This window comes from Octopus sinensis, linkage group LG2 (genome assembly GCF_006345805.1).
Source record: "Octopus sinensis linkage group LG2, ASM634580v1, whole genome shotgun sequence".
Classification (NCBI taxonomy): domain Eukaryota; kingdom Metazoa; phylum Mollusca; class Cephalopoda; order Octopoda; family Octopodidae; genus Octopus; species Octopus sinensis.
Window position 1 is genome coordinate 171,051,510 of NC_042998.1, and position 19,112 is coordinate 171,070,621.

Consider the following 19,112-nt stretch of genomic DNA (forward strand, 5'->3'; position numbering starts at 1 on the left):
TTGTCTAGACTGTAAAAGAGCAACAACAAACAACACAACAACAATTTCAATTACAATGATGAAGACAACAATAACAACAATAGCAGCAGCAGCTACAATATGGAAAGATAATTGTTACATAATAGCATGAAATAAAATACAATAAAATAAAATTAGATATCTTTTAAATAAAATAAAATTTAACATCTTATTAGTCAATTGTATTTTGATAAGAGTTACTTTAGAGTTGGTCACACTTTCAAGGTTAGAAGATAATGAAAATATTTATAGAAACCAGCTGTCATTTCTCACAGATTTTTACCTTATAAAATACTTGCCTTTCTGCAAAATCTCATCAAAGATTTTCTGAAGAAATTTCAGGTATGTAACAATTCTGACTTTGGTAACAGGCCTCTTCACACTTAGAGAGAAACAAAATGGAAATATTTGTTTCATTTTTGTTAAATAACCACAACGATTATTGTCATTATTTTCAGAGACATTATCATCTCGTCGTCATCGTCGTTGTCGTCGTCATCGTCGTCATCGTCATCATCATCATCATCATCATCATCATCGTCATCGTCATCGTCATAATCATCATCATCATCATCATCATCACTTTAACTTTCTCCTGTAACATGACGATATGCATTTAACATAACTGTTGAATTATAGCACTTTATATTGATGCATTGTTCGAGGACAATATATGTGTGGGACAACATGTATATATGATAACATATCTGTGGGAGAGTTGATCAACAGCCATATGGGCTCGTAGGACAACAAAGTAACAACATAGTATAACTGTAGGACAAGATATCGGCAGGACAGCATGTCTATACCAGGTTTGTTTTGAGACTAGATCAACATATATGTAGGAAATAACCTGAATGTAAGTGCTAAAGATAGAAATGATTAGCATTGGGAATGATTTAAAAAAACATGCAAATATATAACCAAAACTACAAGACTTTGAAATATTGATTTCAAATTTTGGCACAAGGCCAGTAATTTTTGGCGGAAGGGATAAGACAATTATAGTGACCCCAGTATTCAACTGGTACTTATTTTATCAACCTTGAAAGGATGTAAGGCAAAGTTGACCTTGGTAGAACATAAAGATGAACCAAATGCCTCTAAGCAGTTTGTCCAGAGTTCTAACAATTCTGCCAGCTTGTTGCCTTACAAGATTTAGAAATATTCACTACAAGGCACTGCTCATATATCGTACAGATGACTTTTAATGCAATAAAAAGTATAAAATCAAAACAAAACACTGCACATACCCATGACCCACAGAGTCATCATCATCATCATCATCATCGTCTGCTTTCCATGCTAGCATGGGTTGGACGATTTGACTGAGGGCTGGTGAACCAGATGGCTGCACCAGGCTCCAATCTTGATCTGGCAGAGTTTCTACAGCTGGATGCCCTTCCTAATGCATGGGTGCACTTATGTAGCACTGGCACCAGTGCATTTTACATAGCACCAGCACCTGTAAAGGATAAGCCTGTAGGTAAGGATGACAGTGAATTGTACTTGGCTTGACGTGTTTTCTCAAGCACTGTTAATCACCAAAACTCCCAGTTCCTTGTCTTTTCCACAGTGAGGCCCAGCATCTGAAGATCCTTTCTCAACACTTTGTCCCATGACTTTCTGGGTTGGCTCTTCTACAATTAGAGCTCTGCACTTCTTTACACAACTGTCTTCATTTATATGCATCATACGACTACACTAACAGTTTTCTCTCTTGTACACAACATCTGATGCCTCTTATAACCAGTTTTCCTCTTAAATTCTCTTTCAGGTTCCATAAAATAAGTACTAGTAAAGTACTTGTGTTGACATAATTGATTTATCCATCCCTTAAAATAACTGAATTTGTGTCAAAATTTGAAACCATTATTATTATTATTGTTGTTATTTTATTGTTTGTCACACATCTGTTGTTGTTGATGTAATACTGGTGCCAGCTATCTAGAAGCAGTGGTTTGATGTGGTACCCTCAAGAGTGAAGTACTTTTCTAAGTATTCTATAGTAATAATAATAATAATAACGAACTTATTGTATACAGTGCTCAGGTGCACTACAACTCAGAAAAAAATAACCAAAACAAGCATTTCCGAGGTGTATTGTTTTCTTTACCACCACCGCCACCGCCACTGCCACCGCCACCGCCACTGCCACCGCCGCCACTGCCGCCGCCGCCACCACCACCACCACCACCACCACTGCCGCCGCCGCCACCACCACCACCACCACCACCACCATCATCATCATTAAGGCAGTAAACTGCCAGAATTGTTAGCAAACCAGGCAAAATGCTTTGTAGCATTTCATCCATCTGTGTTCAAATTCTGCTGTGGTCAACTTTGCCTTTTTAAGTGGCATCAGCACCTGAAAGGACAAGCCTGTGGGAGGCAGTGATTTTACTTAGCTGGATGAGACTTATCAAGTACAGCAAATCACCACATTTCTCAGTGAGGCCTAGTGTCCAAAGATCCTTATAAAGGGATGAATTAGTAATTCATAAAAAGTGCCACAGATAATTACGTAGAATGAATAAAAATGTATAAAACAATATTTAAAACAAGATATATATAATGTTTAAACATTTATTTGTGTTGATAAAGGCCCATCTCCAGTGGACTGGTAATATACAACACTTCATAATGTATCAGAAATTTGTACTAATATTCTGTGCTTTTTATGCTGTTGCAATGTGACCCCATTTCCTTCTTTATCCATACATCATTTGGAAATTGCCAATTTTTATAAGATCTTTGCTAGTCTTGTGAAGGGCTGTGAAATTTCATTTATTCAGGGTGAAGGCTGGTTCATCCTCTCAGAAGATGAATTCTTTCATAGTAAAGAGAGTCTCCTCTTCATAGGAGGTGTACCTTCCCGACTTTTTAACTGCCTTTAAGTCTTTTCTTTATGTTTTTTTGCAACCTCCTCATTATCTGATTATGCTATTAAACTCTTGCAATGCTACCTTAATTGAAATTGTTTACTTTTTTATTTGTTTACAGGTAATTGGAAATATCTTTTTGACATCATAAAACCATGCTGAACCAAAAGGGAACTCTTTTGTTTGGTCTTCTTGTACTCTGCTCTGTATTGAGTATAAGCTGTAAGTATTTTATGAATATAATGAAAGATATTTACTAAAAGTTGTTATTGATGATGATAGTATTGCAGAGTTATGATCAGAGATTAAGAGCTATGTGTGGTGTATGTTGATGAATAAATTTTTCCCACAAGACTCCAAGGAGCTGATGTTTATTTATGATTTTCATAGCATTAAAAAAAATGAGAGAAAAATCTGTCTGGAGTGAATGTCAGGCTATTGTGAGTAGCTTTCCTCTGTTAGGTATTAAAATTGACACTGGATAAAGTGTTAATTGCACAGTCTGGCAAAGATGTGAAATGAGAGAAAGAGATGTGACTGAATTAGATAAAGCTGTTAGGAGATGATATAAACTTTTTTAGTTTGGTGAGAAGGAGCTATTGCAGTAGTTGGGTGAATGGCGAATGAAGGCCTCCCAACCAAAGGCACAGTATGGGGTGTGCAGGCTGTTCAGATCATTCAGGTTAGCCACTTTATATATATGCATTTACTGTAGTCAAAAAAGCGGTCAGTTTGGTCACCACATTGGGTGCCCAAAATCCATTGCTTCTGTGTATTGTTTCCTTGATAATTCTAACACAAAACTTAATTTGGCAGATAAACTTTTGTTAGTGATTGTGGATTATTTCATCCCAGTATTAGATATTTTAATTTCAGCCTGAATAACCGTATAACCTTATACAACACAGATAAAGTACATTAAATTATAAACATTTATGTGCAGGATATGTAGAAAAAATATAATGTAGATAACAAAGATAAATTTTAGAAAGGCAAGCTGGTCACTGAAGATAAAAAAAAAAACACTTGATATCTAATAAAAAGGTAGAATTATTAACCTTAGTTGTATGGAAAGAAACATTAGAATCTGTTAAGATTTTGATAAACAACAATTTATTCTTTTCATGCACTAAAAATGATAGTTGTCTTACTATGAACAACAAAACGTTGAGGGAATTTTTGTTCTTGGTGTCGTTGTAGTATCAGATAACGTGTGGTTAGTTGCTTATTGGTTACTGAATTCCGATGTCGTTTGTCCTCCAACTGTCCATTGGTTTTGTGTAGTCAGCTGCAGGCTGCCATCACTGTTGGCCAACTCCTACAGTGTCAGTCATTGCTTTCTCTGCAACATGCCAAAACTCTCTGTTTAGTGTTCATGATGTACTGACTTTATACTGCACAATAAGTTCAAAATGAAGAGTGTGCCAAAACACAAAAAAAAAATCATTGTTGGAGCTTATTTGACATGAAGTAGTGATCAGTCAGATTTTGTGGATAATGTGGGCAATATGAATTGTGATATCGGGCGATTTGTAGTGATTTGTAGCGATTGCTACAAACCTATCAGGACTAAAAGAATAAAATGTTGGATATTAATAACATAGTTCAAACAACTTTTTGATGCATCAACTTTTTGATACATTTTGAAGATGTCAAAAGTGAAGTGGGACCCAACAGAATTCGAACTTAGAGAAAGAAAAAAATTAATTAGATACTGTAAAATTGTTACTGTCTTACATCAGGCTAGCTCTATTCAAGTAAACCTATAACCAAAGGTATTTAAACCTTTACTGCCTTGATTATCCTGTCTTTTTAGGAATATATGAGACTACATTATTTAGTATGTCCTTTTTTTTTTTAAGATGGTAAGGTATAATTCAAAGAGATTTGGCTGGTCTTTCTTGGAGGTTAAACATCTACCTAGAGGTTCCCTCAATAATTGTTAGTGTATCTCAAAAACTTCAGCTTCATCTTCAGTTTTTTCGTGACCATAAATATTATGAAAAATTTATTCGTGGTTTTGAATGTTACTTTCAAATATTTAACCATTGTTTCTTTTATTTTTGTTCCAGTTTCCACATGCACACACAAAGGTGTTGACCACAAGCAGGGTGCAAAATGGGGAGAAAAATGTGTGAAATTTACCTGTCATAGAAGCCAGGTTAAAGTGGTACAATCTGGTAAGTATTTCATTTAGCAAAGACCAAAGTCTTAGTAAGTAGGAAGGCAGAAAAATCACAAATCCCTTCAGGTAGATGGCCCTGCTTGATCTATAGAAAAGGCATAGGTAGAAAGTCCCTAAGATGTACCTGGTGTAGGCTATGGACACATAAAAGATGCAACAATATCAAAGGAAGGTTAACTGGGAAGGTAGTTTTTGTGTGTGGTAGCTGCACGGGGGCAATAAACACTGAAGATGTACAGAAAACAGACTCCATCACATGCTAAAGGTAAAAACTAGTAGTAGTTGACTGCTTCCATTACCTAGGTGACCACATCAGTAGTGGGGTTGGATGCTCTGAGAGCATAGCTGCTAGAATAAGAATATTCTGGGCAAAATTTAGAGAGCTCCTAGCTCTGCTGGTAACATAGGGCCTCTTGCTCAGATTGAAAGGTAGACTGTATGATGCATGTGTGTGAACAGCCATGCTACATGGTGGTGAAACATGAGCTGTGACTGCTGAGGACGTGTGTAGGCTTGAAAGAAATGAAGCTAGTATGATCCGTTAGATGTGTAATGTCAGTGTGCACACATGACAGAGTGTAAGCACCCTGAGAGAAAAGTTGGACACAAGAAACATCAGATGTGGTGTGCAAGAGAGAAAACTGTGCTGGTATGGTCATATGTTGTGTATGGACGAGGACAGCTGAGTGAAGAAGTGTCACACTCTAACAGTAGAGGGAAGCTGTGGAAGAGGTAGACCAAGGAAGATCTGGGATGAGGTGGTGAAGCACAACCTTCGAATGTTGGGTCTTACAGAAGCAATGACAAACAACCAAGACCTTTGGAGATTTGCTGTGCTTGAGAAGACCTGTTGAGTCAAGTGAAATTGTAGTCATGGCTGATGCCAGTGCTGCCTGACTGGCACCCATGCTGGTGGCACATAAAAGACACCATTTGAGTGTGGCCGATGGCACATTAAATAGCACCATTTGAATGTAGTTGATGTCAGTGCTGCCTGACTGGCTCCTGTACCAGTGGCACATAAAAAGCACCATTCAAGCATGGTCAATGCCAGTGCTGCCTGACTGACTCCTGTGCCAGTGACACATAAAAAGCACCATTCAAGCATGGTCGATGCCAGTGACACATAAAAAGCACACACTACACTCTCAGAGTGGTTAGCATTAGGAAAGGCATCCAGCTGTAGAAACCTTGCCAGATCAGATTGGAGCCTGGTGCAGCCTCCTGACTCACCAGTCCTCAGTCAAACCGTCAAACCCATGCCAGCATGGAAAGCGGACATTAAATGATGATGATGATGATGATGATGTGTGTGTGTGTGTGTAATATTTAATATATATGTAAAATGTAATATATACATGCATATATGTGTGTGCATGTGTGAGTGTGAGTGTGTATGTGTGAGTGTGTGTGTGTATGTGTGAGTGTGAGTGTATGTGTCATTGTGGTTGAACTGTATTTGTCCCAATCATCATTTGCCAGTCAGTGTTGCTTTGTTTACATCTCTGTAATGTAGCAGTTAGGCAAAAAGGGACCAATAGAATAAGGACAAGACTTTAAAAAAATATCTACTGGGCTTGATTTGTTCAACTAAACCTTTCAAGATGGTGCTCCCTTATGACTGTAGTTCAGCAACTGAAACAAATAAAAGGTAAAAGATAAAAGATAATATCCATGTTATAATATCCACTTGTCCAAGGTGCCACTGTGTGGCACTTTGGGCAAGTGTCTTTTACTATAGCCTTGGGCCAACAAAAGCCTTGTGAGTGGATTTGGTAGGTGGAAGCCAAAAGAAGCCCGTCATGTATATATATATATGTGTGTGTGTGTGTGTGTGTGTGTATGTGTATGTATTTATGTGTGTGTGAGGCTGTGTTTGTCTCCTCACCATTGTTTGACAACCAATGCTGGTATGTTTATGTCCCCGTAACTTAATGGTTCAGCCAAAGAGACTGATAGAATAAGTACTAGGCTTACAAAGAATAAGTCCTGGGGTTGATTTTTTTCTAAAACCCTTTAAGGCGGTGCTCCAGCATGGCCACAGTCAAATGACTGAATCAAGTATAAGAGTAAAAGAATACTGGTGAAAGAATGTATTGGGGCAACAAGGAGTAGAGGCATAACTGTGTAGTTAAGAAATTTGTTTCACAGCCACATGCTTCCAAGCTGGATCTTCCTGCATGTCACCATGGGCAAATGTTTTCCTTCATAGCCTCAGGTTGACTTTGTGAGTAGAATTTAGTAAACTGTGTGGAAGGACCTTGGTAAATTGGCAGAACTGTTAGAGAAAGTTTATTAAGTATAACAAACAAAAGTCATAACAAGTTAATATAAGCTTGAATGCAATTCAGGTGTGTTGGATTAGTTGTCCTTGATATCAATCCTTATGATACAACTTGCTGAAAATTCCTTAAGATCCAAATTGGTAACTCATCATCATTATCATCATCATCGTTTCAACATCCACTTTTCCATGCTTGCATGGGTTAGATGGGAGCTTATTGAGGCAGATGCCCTCCCTGTCACCAATCCTCACCTGTTTCCAAGCAAGGTAATATTTACCCCATGACCTGACCTGTCCTCATAGAATATTGGAATTGAATGACACTGCTTGTATGACAGTGACAATTATTTTACAACTATCATGTGATGTCACAATAAGGGAACACACACACACACACACACACGATAGGCAGGATTGAACCCAGAACTATGTGGTTGGGAAACAAACTTCTTGCCACACAGTCATGCCTGGCCTGATCTAACAAGCCCCAAATATTTATCCAATGTGTCCTTTCAGTTTTTCTAAGACAATAGGATGTGATATGACAAAGATTTGGTTGCTCTTTCTAACAGATCTACTGATCATGTAATGATTCCTCATTGGCTTGTGAAATGATGATGTTGATGTTTATCTTGTACATATGTTTGTGTTTTTTTAGCTTGTGATGATGGTGCTATTTGCCGAAATGTTGGCAGTCATTGGACCAAAAACTGTATTGACTATACTTGTGTAAATCACAATGGAAAATTAATTGTGAAGAAAGTTACATTACGTAAGTGGATATACTTTTTCAATTCAAATTCTTTCATTACCAATATATTTCTGGCACACAGAACTCACTAGCAATAGTAACCTTGGTTGTCTATAAGGATAGACATGGTGGTCTTGGACAAGAAATTCACTTTGCAACCACTTGGTTTTGGATTCAGTCCAACTGTGTGGCACCTTCGACAAATGTCTTCTATAGCTTCAGGCCAACCAATATCTTGTAAGTGAATTTGCAAGATGGTAACTGTGTGGAAGCTCATCATGTATATCTATCTATCTGTCTGTCTATGTGTTTAATTGTCTGCCTGTCTACCTGCCTGTGTGTGTCTCCCTATCTATCTATCTATCTATCTATCTATCTATCTATCTATCTATCTATCTATCTATCTATCTATCTATCTATCTATCTATCTGTCTGTCTATCTATCTATCTATCTATCTATCTATCTATCTATCTATCTATCTATCTATCTATCTATCTATCTATCTGTCTGCCTGTCTGTCTGTCTGTCTGTCTGTCTGTCTGTCTGTCTGTTTGTCCGTCCGTCTGTCTGTCTGTCTGTCTGCCTGCTTGCCCGTCTGTCTGTCTGTCTATCTACCTATCTATTTTGCATCATTTTGTGTTTGTATTTGTCTCCAACTACTGCTTGACAACTGGGAGCAGAATCAGCACATATTACATCCCCTGCTTTCCAGTCACATCTTTCTTGAAGCCACTTCCACTTCTCCTCATCCCTACCCACACTATTCTTATCAATCACCTCCTTTCCATGCCTTCAGCCTCTGTTCCTTCCCCTCTGCTACACACCATTCTTAACACATCTCTTATCTGCTATCATTTCTTTATAACTTCACATTTCTATCATCACACCCCACTTACTATAGCTCTTCCTTTTCCACTGCTCCTAAACCTTACTCATCATTCCACTACTCTCAGATGTATTCTCCTTCCTAAGCCACACTCCCTTGTTTACAATAGTCACCGTACACCAGAAATGGCGGTTTTTCTGAACCTTTCTCTAGAAGCCCCATTACTCCATATTTCTCTATAAGTGAAAAATCTAAAGAGTGTAGAATTATCTGTGGAACATAAGTGATGTATTTGCTGAGCATGAACGAAATTGGATGAAGAATATTGATTTTACATGGGATCAACCTAATGGTCAGTCACATATATACACACACACTCACATCTTCCATCTTATATATTATAGATAAAAACACACATACTCGTATATCAGGATGTCCCTCCACAAAAATGTTTTCATACTTTGACAGTTTATAAAGTCAGTATTTATTAAGATACATTTCATTTTAAATTTAATCGAATTTACAGACAAAATTAAAATTTTTATGAATGTCTATTTTCAAACTGATGACTGTTCTGGTCCAGGCACTGCTGATGACATGAAATAAGAAAATTGCAAACTTCAAGAAACATTTTGTTTGATATTTTATGTGTATTCTCATTCAATGGTAACCCTCAATTTGTCAACTGTCATTGGTTTCGTATTGTAAACTTAATCTTTTAATATGCCCTTTAAGAGTCTTGTGGTGAGAGGTCTAGAGAACACACAGAGTATTCTACTGAACTTCTTCCTCCAGTCTGCCTGTTTGACAAAAATCTCATCATAGTAGGCGCTAACGCTATTATGGTAGTATGAAGGTGCCCCATCTTGCTGGAAATTAAACTTCACATTCTCAAAGCCATTTTCAATGCTTGGCATGATAGATTAAAATGGCAAGTTCAAGTAACTGGAACTGGTCATCCATTTGTGTCTATTCACCAGGGTAGGAGAGTGCTGAAAACTTATAAACAGTGCTCTCAAGTAATTGAAATACAATTAATGGAATATATACTTTAGATCAGTAGATCACCTTTGGCGATATGCTGTGCTTGAGAAGATGCATCAAGCCAAATAAAATTGTTGTTGTGGCTGATGTTGGTGTCACATAACTGGCACCTGTGCTGGTGGCACATAAGAAACACATTTCGACTGTTGGGCCTCACAGAAGCAATGTGGTTGATGTCAGTGTTGCATAACTAGCACCTGTGCTAGTGGCATCTGAAAAGCACCTTTCCATCTTTGGGTTTCATGGAGGCAATGACAAATGACCATGACCTTTGGCAATATGCTGTATTTCAGTAGAAGACCCATCAAGCCAAGTGAAATCATAATCATGGCAGATACTGGTGTCATGCAACTGGTATCTGTGCTGGTGGCATGTAAAAGCACCCATTACACTCTTGGAGTGGTTTGCATCAAGAAGGGCATCCAGCCATAGAAACCATGCTAAATCAGATGAGTCTGCTGCAGCCCCTCCGCTTACCAGCCCTGGTCAAAGCATCCAACCCTTGCCAGCATGGACAATGGATGTTAAAGGCTGCTGCTGCTGATCAATGGGTTTCAACTGGGCCCCATATGGCCTCAGGATATCCATAAAAGATTTGGTGGGGGGGGGACACACACAAGTGGAATAGTAATTTGGAGATCCACAGTATTATTTTAAGGGTCCATGAAAATATTTTGCTATAGATGTGTTTATTGCAAGAAGCAGCTAGGTTTCTTTCTCTAACACTTAACATAGTCCAACATGTTTTTTACTAATTTATGCAAGTGAATGTAGGAAAAACAAAATAGGAATTTTGAAAGAAGTATCTATAAAACTAGGTTTTTAAAACATTGAATGGTTATGGGGCTGCACCAGAATAAAATAGTAATTGAAGAGGTCCATAGATACAAAATGGCTGAGAACCCCTGATTTAGATATATATCTTTGAAATATTTCAGGTTGCAAAAGTCATCACCATAAATGCCACAAAGTAGGATCACACTGGAATGAGACAATCCATGGAAACTGTTTCACCCGTAAATGCGTCAAGAAAAACCATTTGCCTGAAATTGTTAAAGTGTCCAGTAAGTATCTTTTATCTTTTATCTTTTTCTTGTTTCAGTTATTTGACTGTTGCCATACTGGGATACAGCCTTGAAGGGTTTTAGTCAAATGAATCAAACCCTGTACTTATTCTATTGGTCTCTTTTGCCAAATGACTAAGTTACTGGAACATAAAGAAATCAACATTGGTCGTCAAGTGATAGTGAGGAACAATCACAAACACATAGATATAAATACACACACACACGCACACACACACACACACACCACACACACACACATTGTATATATGACAGACTTCTTTCAGTTTCCATGCATCAAATCCACTCACAAGGCTTTATAGTCAGCCTGGGGCTATTAGAAGGTACTTACCCAAGGTACTATGTGATGAGACTGAACCCAGACTGATGTGGTTGGGAAGCAAACTTTTTATCACACATGCCTGTGCCTTATATTAGAGTATATTATAAATATTTCATTACATTATGTTATAGAATTTATTCTAAAGAATATATATTAAATAAATATTACTGAAGAACGTTCTTTTGTTCATTCAGGAGATTTTACTGCTATTTTTAGTAGATCAAATTACTATGCAGAAGCTCTCTCACTGAGTCATTGAAAATTGCTTGAAAAACACAGGTAGCGTAATCAAGTAAGAATATAGTCACGAAAGGATTAACTAACACAATCTCTGACAATCAGAGGGTAAATAATTTTAGAGAGTATCAATACTGTAGGGCAATATCTTCATCTTAATTTTGTAGAAAAAAGAAATTTGCATTAGAACTAATAATGATAACAGCATACATACATACATACATACATACATACATACATACATACATACATACATACATACATACATACATACATACATACATACATACTGACACATGATATATTAAGATATGTGTGTGTGTATATATATATATTAACTTTCACTATCTCTGACAACAAGAGAGTAGACCTCCACCACCATCACCACCACCAACTCCTCCAGTTGGTGGGGCTAATATTTCCAGAAATTATAGGCTGTCCTACTTCTTCTTGCAAGTACTGTGACCATTCATTGCTTCCAGGTATGTTATTTATAAGAACTCGACTTATCACACAAATAATACGATAAACATATTTATACTGGATTTAGTTAGGATAGTGAACAACATATCCCTCTTGTGCAACCCCTGTGAAATATTATAAAGACATGAACAGGTCTTTATGCACCACATGCAGTTCTCTGGCTACAACCAGAGAGATGGTGTCAGAATGTACAGGGTGGCAGTTAGGAAGAATTTCGATGATATCATGGGTAAGGATGCCAGTGGAACATACCCTAGATACCAAGGCAATCATTGGAACAGAATACAGAGAATTACTGATAATGCAAATGGAATAAACAAGTGATATAACACAGAGATATTTCAAGGGGTAATGGTTTGTAGAGGCCACACCATATGGGGAGTTGGCCCTTAGGTTCAAGAAGGCTATGAAGGTAGCTAAACTCAACATTTAAAGTTGTATAAAACCTGGGAAATTGAAATCATAGTAATGTAAGACATACCCCTTTGATAAGACCACATATACTGATAGGAACTGTATTGTATGTACTTTTAATCCTAGTATTAACTGTGTATATATATATATTTCCTAAATTTAATTGTTTAATTGTTACAGTTGAAAAAGTCTCAATGACTGAAACCAGTACTGAAATGTTTTTTTATAAAATTATTTTAGCATTTTCTATCTTGACTTTTTTTCCCCTATATATATATGTGTGTGTGTATGTGTGTGTAATACTTCACTTTATATAATAAATATAAAAAGGTTAAATAGTCATTTTGTGTGTGTTTGTGTGTGTGGCAATGTTGTAACATGTGGCAACAGAGTAAAATGATGGCAGAAAATTTCATTGCTACTATGGGAAATTACTGCTCTGCTTTACAAGTTTTCATTTTATGAGCAATCTCTGGGAGCAAATTCACACATATATTGAGTCATTACTGTATATATATATATATATATATATATGTTAATAAAATAGAACATATGCATATATATAAACATATATGTACGTACCTACCTCTACATGTACATATACACGCATATATGTGTACAGGACACCAAAAAGACGTCGAACACATAGAGAGACGAAACACATAGACACAAACCAAGGAACAAGACAAGCAAAAAAAGAGAGATACAGGACAATAAGCACAACGAAAAATCCCCTTCTTCAGTCGCTAAGGTTTCATCTACTAAACGTTTCGAAGGATAAAAGCGAGACGTATACTTCGAAGAAAACTTCCTTCCCGCGAAAAGCAAATCAATTAAAATTCTGAGATCTTTTCGCAGAGGGGTAAAAAAAAAAAAGCAAGACGGTAACGACAGTACAAACATATAAACAGTAAAAATATATATATAAACAGTGGAAAAATAAAAATATAACAGTGAGAGACAGGACAAGGAGAACAAGATAAGAGGGCTGTTAACGCCAGACGAAAAAAGTATTGCAAACGCTGGATTATCGTGGAAGACGAGAGAGAGAAAATGTGTCGACCAGTAGCCTTAGAAGGCGGGCGAGAAAGGACAGGATAGCAGTTACGACGGAAGTATCGTCGCAGATGGACGACGGGAATGGGGGAGGAGGAGCAAGAGGAAGAGAGAGAAGAAGGGGAATGGTGCGAGGAGACCATGAAGAATGGTGAAAGGGAGAGAGAGAATGAAGAATGAGAGAGAGAGGAAGAGACAAGTTAAGTGAGGGAAAAAAAGACGAAAAGGGGATGGGAGAGAAGAAAGAAAGATGCAGAGTCGCGTGAGAGTTAATATCAAGGCTAACTTGATAACAGAACAATCTTACTTAATAGGGTGCGTGCGTTTAGTCGTATAATATGTTAATAAAATAGAACATATGCATATATATAAACATATATGTACGTACCTACCTCTACATGTACATATACACGCATATATGTGTACAGGACAACCAAAAAGACGTCGAACACATAGAGAGACGAAACACATAGACACAACCAAGGAACAAGACAAGCAAAAAAAGAGAGATACAGGACAATAAGCACAACGAAAAATCCCCTTCTTCAGTCGCTAAGGTTTCATCTACTAAACGTTTCGAAGGATAACTACAGAGAGAGAGAGAGAGTAGAGGAGAGAGAGAGGAGAGAGAGAGAGAGAGAGAGAGAGAGAGAGGAGAGAGAGGAGAGAGAGAGAGAGAGGAGAGTAGAGAGAGCTAGAGAGAGAGAGAAAGAGCATACAGCTTCTTAGAGGAAAGTTTTGCAAAATTATTACAAACGTAATTTAAATAGTGGTACAAGATTAACAGCTGTACCAACAAAGTATAATTATATTTCGATTTGTTGGGAAAAGAAGTCTCATGAATAAATAATGGGGTCTTTGATAGTTTAAAATGCAAATCAAGCTAATTAATTTCATCTTTCATTAAAAGCACATCAGATATTTCTTACCTTGCTTTTGCAAGTACCAGTCATAAAGTGGGAAATTTAATCAACTACATTTTCTATATAAGTTTTTTTGACCTTATGCCTATTAACATTATATTTCACACCTGAGTTATTAATTATTTTTTAAGGTATGATGAATATTTTAAAGTATGAAGACTTGTGATATCAATTCTTTTAGTCTGTACCTCAACTCATTAGACAAGGGGTTGCTGAATTACTTTTCACAGCAACCTTTTTTTATTTCAATAGTTTCTAAATTTTATGTTCATTTTGTCAACAAAACCCTTTGATTATATTTAAGCTTATATATTTCCTCACACTTATTGTGTTTTTATAAATTTCTTTCAGAATGTTAACAACATCGCAGCTATATTCTGATGGAACATTATCTTTTTGAAAATAAAATTTGAATCAATCAATGTGAACAAAGTGTTTTGTCGAAACTTAATATTTCAACTGACTCATACTGTATTAAATGTTAATAACATTTATGTTTGCATAAACATGAAAGAATGAAACTAAGAAGACTTGATTGGCTGTGAAATTGTATCAGGTGTTTTAATAATATATAATATTAATGAAATTATTGTATATAGTGCTCAGGTGCACCACAACATAGTAATGACAAGATATCCATGTAGTTAAGATTGATGGGTTTATCTATATAGTAGCTGGATTTAGATGGTTTAAATGCTAAATAAAATATATAATAATAATGAAATTATTGTATACAGTGCTCAGGTGCACCACAACTTTTCAAAAGTGTGTATACAGCATATGCAGTAATGTACAAATGTCTGGAAAGTGAACAGTGTATGAGTCAGATACATGCTTGCGTGTTTATGGAGGGGAGAAAATCAGGTGTAGTGTTGGCGAATCTCAGGAAGCATGGAAGTTTTGAAGGATGCAGTGCTTCGACAACTAACAACTGATGCCGGCAGTTTGTTCCATGCTTCAGCAACTCTTAGCTTGAAAAATTGCTTCTGAAAGCATTTTGTAAACATGTCCATGGGTGTTAGACAGGTGGAGTTTGAAATGGGTGCTCAGAGTTATTGTTTGTAAGATGGTTAATAATTTTGTGGGTGTCTGCCATCAATTTAAAAAATGATCTGTAAGTATATGTATTGAGTGTCATACTCAAGTGAACAGTCTGAAGTGATATGGAAGTTTGATGGGAAGAGATTGTTAGAGAAACTAATTAGAGAAATGTGATTGATAATGAAAAAACTTGGAATGATATAGACAGGTTATTTATAGAGCATTAGAACAGACAAAAGAAATAATTATTTATCTCATTGGCTCATTGGAATAGCCTGTTGACAAAACCTGGTGGTAAAGGGAAAGGTAAGTTGATCAAAGTGAAATTTGAAATCTGAATATAGAGACACAAACAGAACCTTGTGTATTTTAAATTAATTAAAATAAAAATACATGAAGAACTAAGATGATTGGTGATATGTGATACTCAAGTAGACCCACCAGTCATGGTAAAACCGAGATTCTGGAAGTACAATGTATATATATGCACATCTCACCCAATTTCCTTCTTAAACCACCCCCACTACCCATTATCTCTCTAGTGTTATTCCTTCCATCACCTGCCTAACTGCAGTATTCTGTGGCAGTAATTAAATGTGAGCAGAATTGCATATTTCATCTTTCTTTCTGATACCACTTATTTTTCTCGTTATCCAGAACCATTTCAGTTGATATCTACCCATCATTCTTAATACAATTTTGCTCCACCCACATTTTACATTGATCACCCTTCTGTACCACAAATTATTTTGCTTTCCCCACCACTATACATCTTTCACTCTCCCCATACACTATGTTTATCTTTCTTCTCACACTCTTGCAATCCACCCAGATATCATCTCCCTCTCATTCTTCTTTGTCTATTGTATCATTATTACCATTCTGCTACCCTTCACCTCTTTCTGTACTGTCAATCAGCATCTACTCTCTGCTACCTCCCTCCAACTCATATGTATCATTTATCATTTATCATTTATCATTTATTTTTCTATACTTTCTCTCCAATGTATATTCATCATTTATCCCTCAATACTTGCTCTTTATTCATTATATTCAGCCCCTCATTCATTCTTGGTCCTGCAAGCTGCATGGTGACCTCACTAGAGCTGGTGCCATAAAAAAGACCACTGAGTACACTTTGTAAAGTGGTTGGCATTAGAAAAGGCTCCCAGCTATTGAAATCATGTCAAAGCAATATTGGAGTATGATGCAATCCTTGGATGCATTGGATCCTGTCAAACCCATACCAGCATAGAAGTTTGATGCAAAATGATGATGATGATGATGGTTGTTGTTGTTGTTGTGGTGGTGGTGGTGGTGGTGGTGGTGCTACTGCTGCTGCTGCTGGTGGCGGTATGACACAGGGGGTTGTTGCTGATAGTATTTGTATCTGATTGAAAGTATAAAGTAATAAAAGTAATATCCTCTCAATTCAGTGGGTCATTGGAAACCTGGTAAAACTTCCATCCTGTGATTTAAGGGACGGTGGATTGAAGAATTTTCCTATTTCTTTTTCTCAAGCATATAGAGGTATTTGAGATAAATTCTATGAAACAGGTTGATTAATGAGTATTTGTAACATTAAACTGTACTTTACATTCACATTTACAGTTGAATGTCTATAAATAATTAGTTTTGTAATTAGGTAGAGTGGACTATAGTTGAGTGTACATGTCAGGAACAGGGCAACAAAGATTGGTGGGGTATGAACTATTAATTATTCACTTCTTAGACTAACATCCTTTTGGCTGGCTGCAAATCTATTTAAAATCCAAACAAAAAAAGTTAATACAAGGATTTGATAAGTATTGAGAACATACTAGCATACCAGCTGTTACTTGTCACCTATTTTATAGATAAATCATTAAAATTGTTTCTATAATTTGAAATACAAAAATCAATCAGAAGAAATAGTAAACAGAAATACAGAGTTGTACTGAACCAACTTCCATGAATTTACTTCCTGTTTTTACAAATGAGGGAACTTCCACACGGTTATTCAACCTGCTAAAATTAGTGACTAAATCTCTCTCTGACCACATTCTATCATCTAAAAAGACAAAGGACACACTGGACAATGCAATCTTTTATTTACAAAATGATGAAATGTTTAAACCTGAATGTGTTTGATCATTGGTGTACTTGATTAGAGCTGATCTGCAGTTAAAGTACAACTCACAAAAAATTATTTTCTTTTTAATATTTCATCAGGGATTGTCAATGGGTTGGAAGATTAAGAAAAGACAAAAAGCTTTGTGGTATTTATTTAAGTACATTTTATACATCATGAGTTGAGATCCCATGAAAGTGGAACTTAATATTTCACCCTCCAAGAGATCAATTATATAAGTATCAATTATGTAATGGAGTTGATATATAATTTTCAACTATACAGCTTTCATAAAATTTGTGGGTTTTTTTGTTTGTGTTAGAAAATGTTATTTTATCTGAGAAGTGGAGTGGTACCTTGTTACCAATATCTATTGGGAAGATTTTATGGAGTTGATCAACCTGCTCAAAAGAGCAGCCAAATTTCTTTCATTAAATTTTATTCTAATTGGTGATGTTAGAATCTGAAGGAAGACAAGAGAAAAGAGAGAGCTACAGTGTATAAGATTGAAAAGAGATATTTTTAAAGTTGGAGTCTGGACACACAGTTTTATATGCTTTAAATATACAATGCATCTAATTTTTGTCTGAATATATGATCAAGACTTTCACACAGCATTGACTCCTCTCCCTATTTATATATGGCAATGAAAGTTCATTATGAATGGGTAGTTACAGTTATTCTCCTATGGAGTTCTCTGATATGGTCTATAGAGAAGCTTTATATCTTTCATCAAACTTTCAATGATCTTTCAGTGGGGACAACATGTTTCAAGTGCTAAATGTGGTTTCCTTATGCACGATATACAATATATAACAGCAGATAAATATTAGGACAGAAGAGGTATAAACATAGAAATCACAAAGACAAGGATTGAAGGAAACAATAAACATATAAATGTAAACTTTAAAATATATTTAAAAATATACATATGTAAATAAAATAGGGGCCAAAGTTCCTCCAAATCAAAGTAAAAGCATGTTTGCAATTACTCAGACAAGATCTTACTATTCCAAAACCTTGATTACCTTCTGGGGACAACATACTTCCAATTCTGCTAACAATAGCCTAACCCAATAATGATTTCTAACATAAGCAAAAGGCCAAGAATTTGGCAGGAAGATAACAGTAAATTTCTAGTACTTAGTTTATGAACCTCAAAAGGATGGAAGCCCATTTCACTTTCCAAGTGTATATTTTAACAAACTCACTGGCTACTCATAACACCAGCACCTGTTCTGGCATTATTATTCTATATATCACTGGTGAGGACAGATCACTGCTACCTCTAGCAGTTGAGCATCCATCATTGACAAGACCAAGGAAGATTGAAATCACGTGATCTGGTAATCTTGGCTCTGGAAGTGGCACACCACTGGTTGTGATGATGAGGGTTCCAGTTGATCCAATCGACAGAAACACCTGCTCATGAAATTAACATGCAAGTGGT

General features: G+C 36.3%; 1 protein-coding gene across 1 annotated transcript; it reads left to right on the forward strand.

Moving 5' to 3' along the window:
* Positions 1-310: 310 nt before the first annotated feature.
* On the forward strand, positions 311-14,939 carry LOC115222714. The gene is made up of 6 exons (XM_029793026.2): positions 311-360; positions 3,022-3,122; positions 4,973-5,080; positions 8,028-8,141; positions 10,930-11,055; positions 14,863-14,939. Exons 2-6 carry the CDS (start codon positions 3,056-3,058, stop codon positions 14,868-14,870), a joined length of 423 nt encoding a protein of 140 aa, XP_029648886.1. The 5' UTR covers positions 311-360; positions 3,022-3,055; the 3' UTR covers positions 14,871-14,939.
* The last annotated feature ends 4,173 nt before the right edge of the window (positions 14,940-19,112 follow it).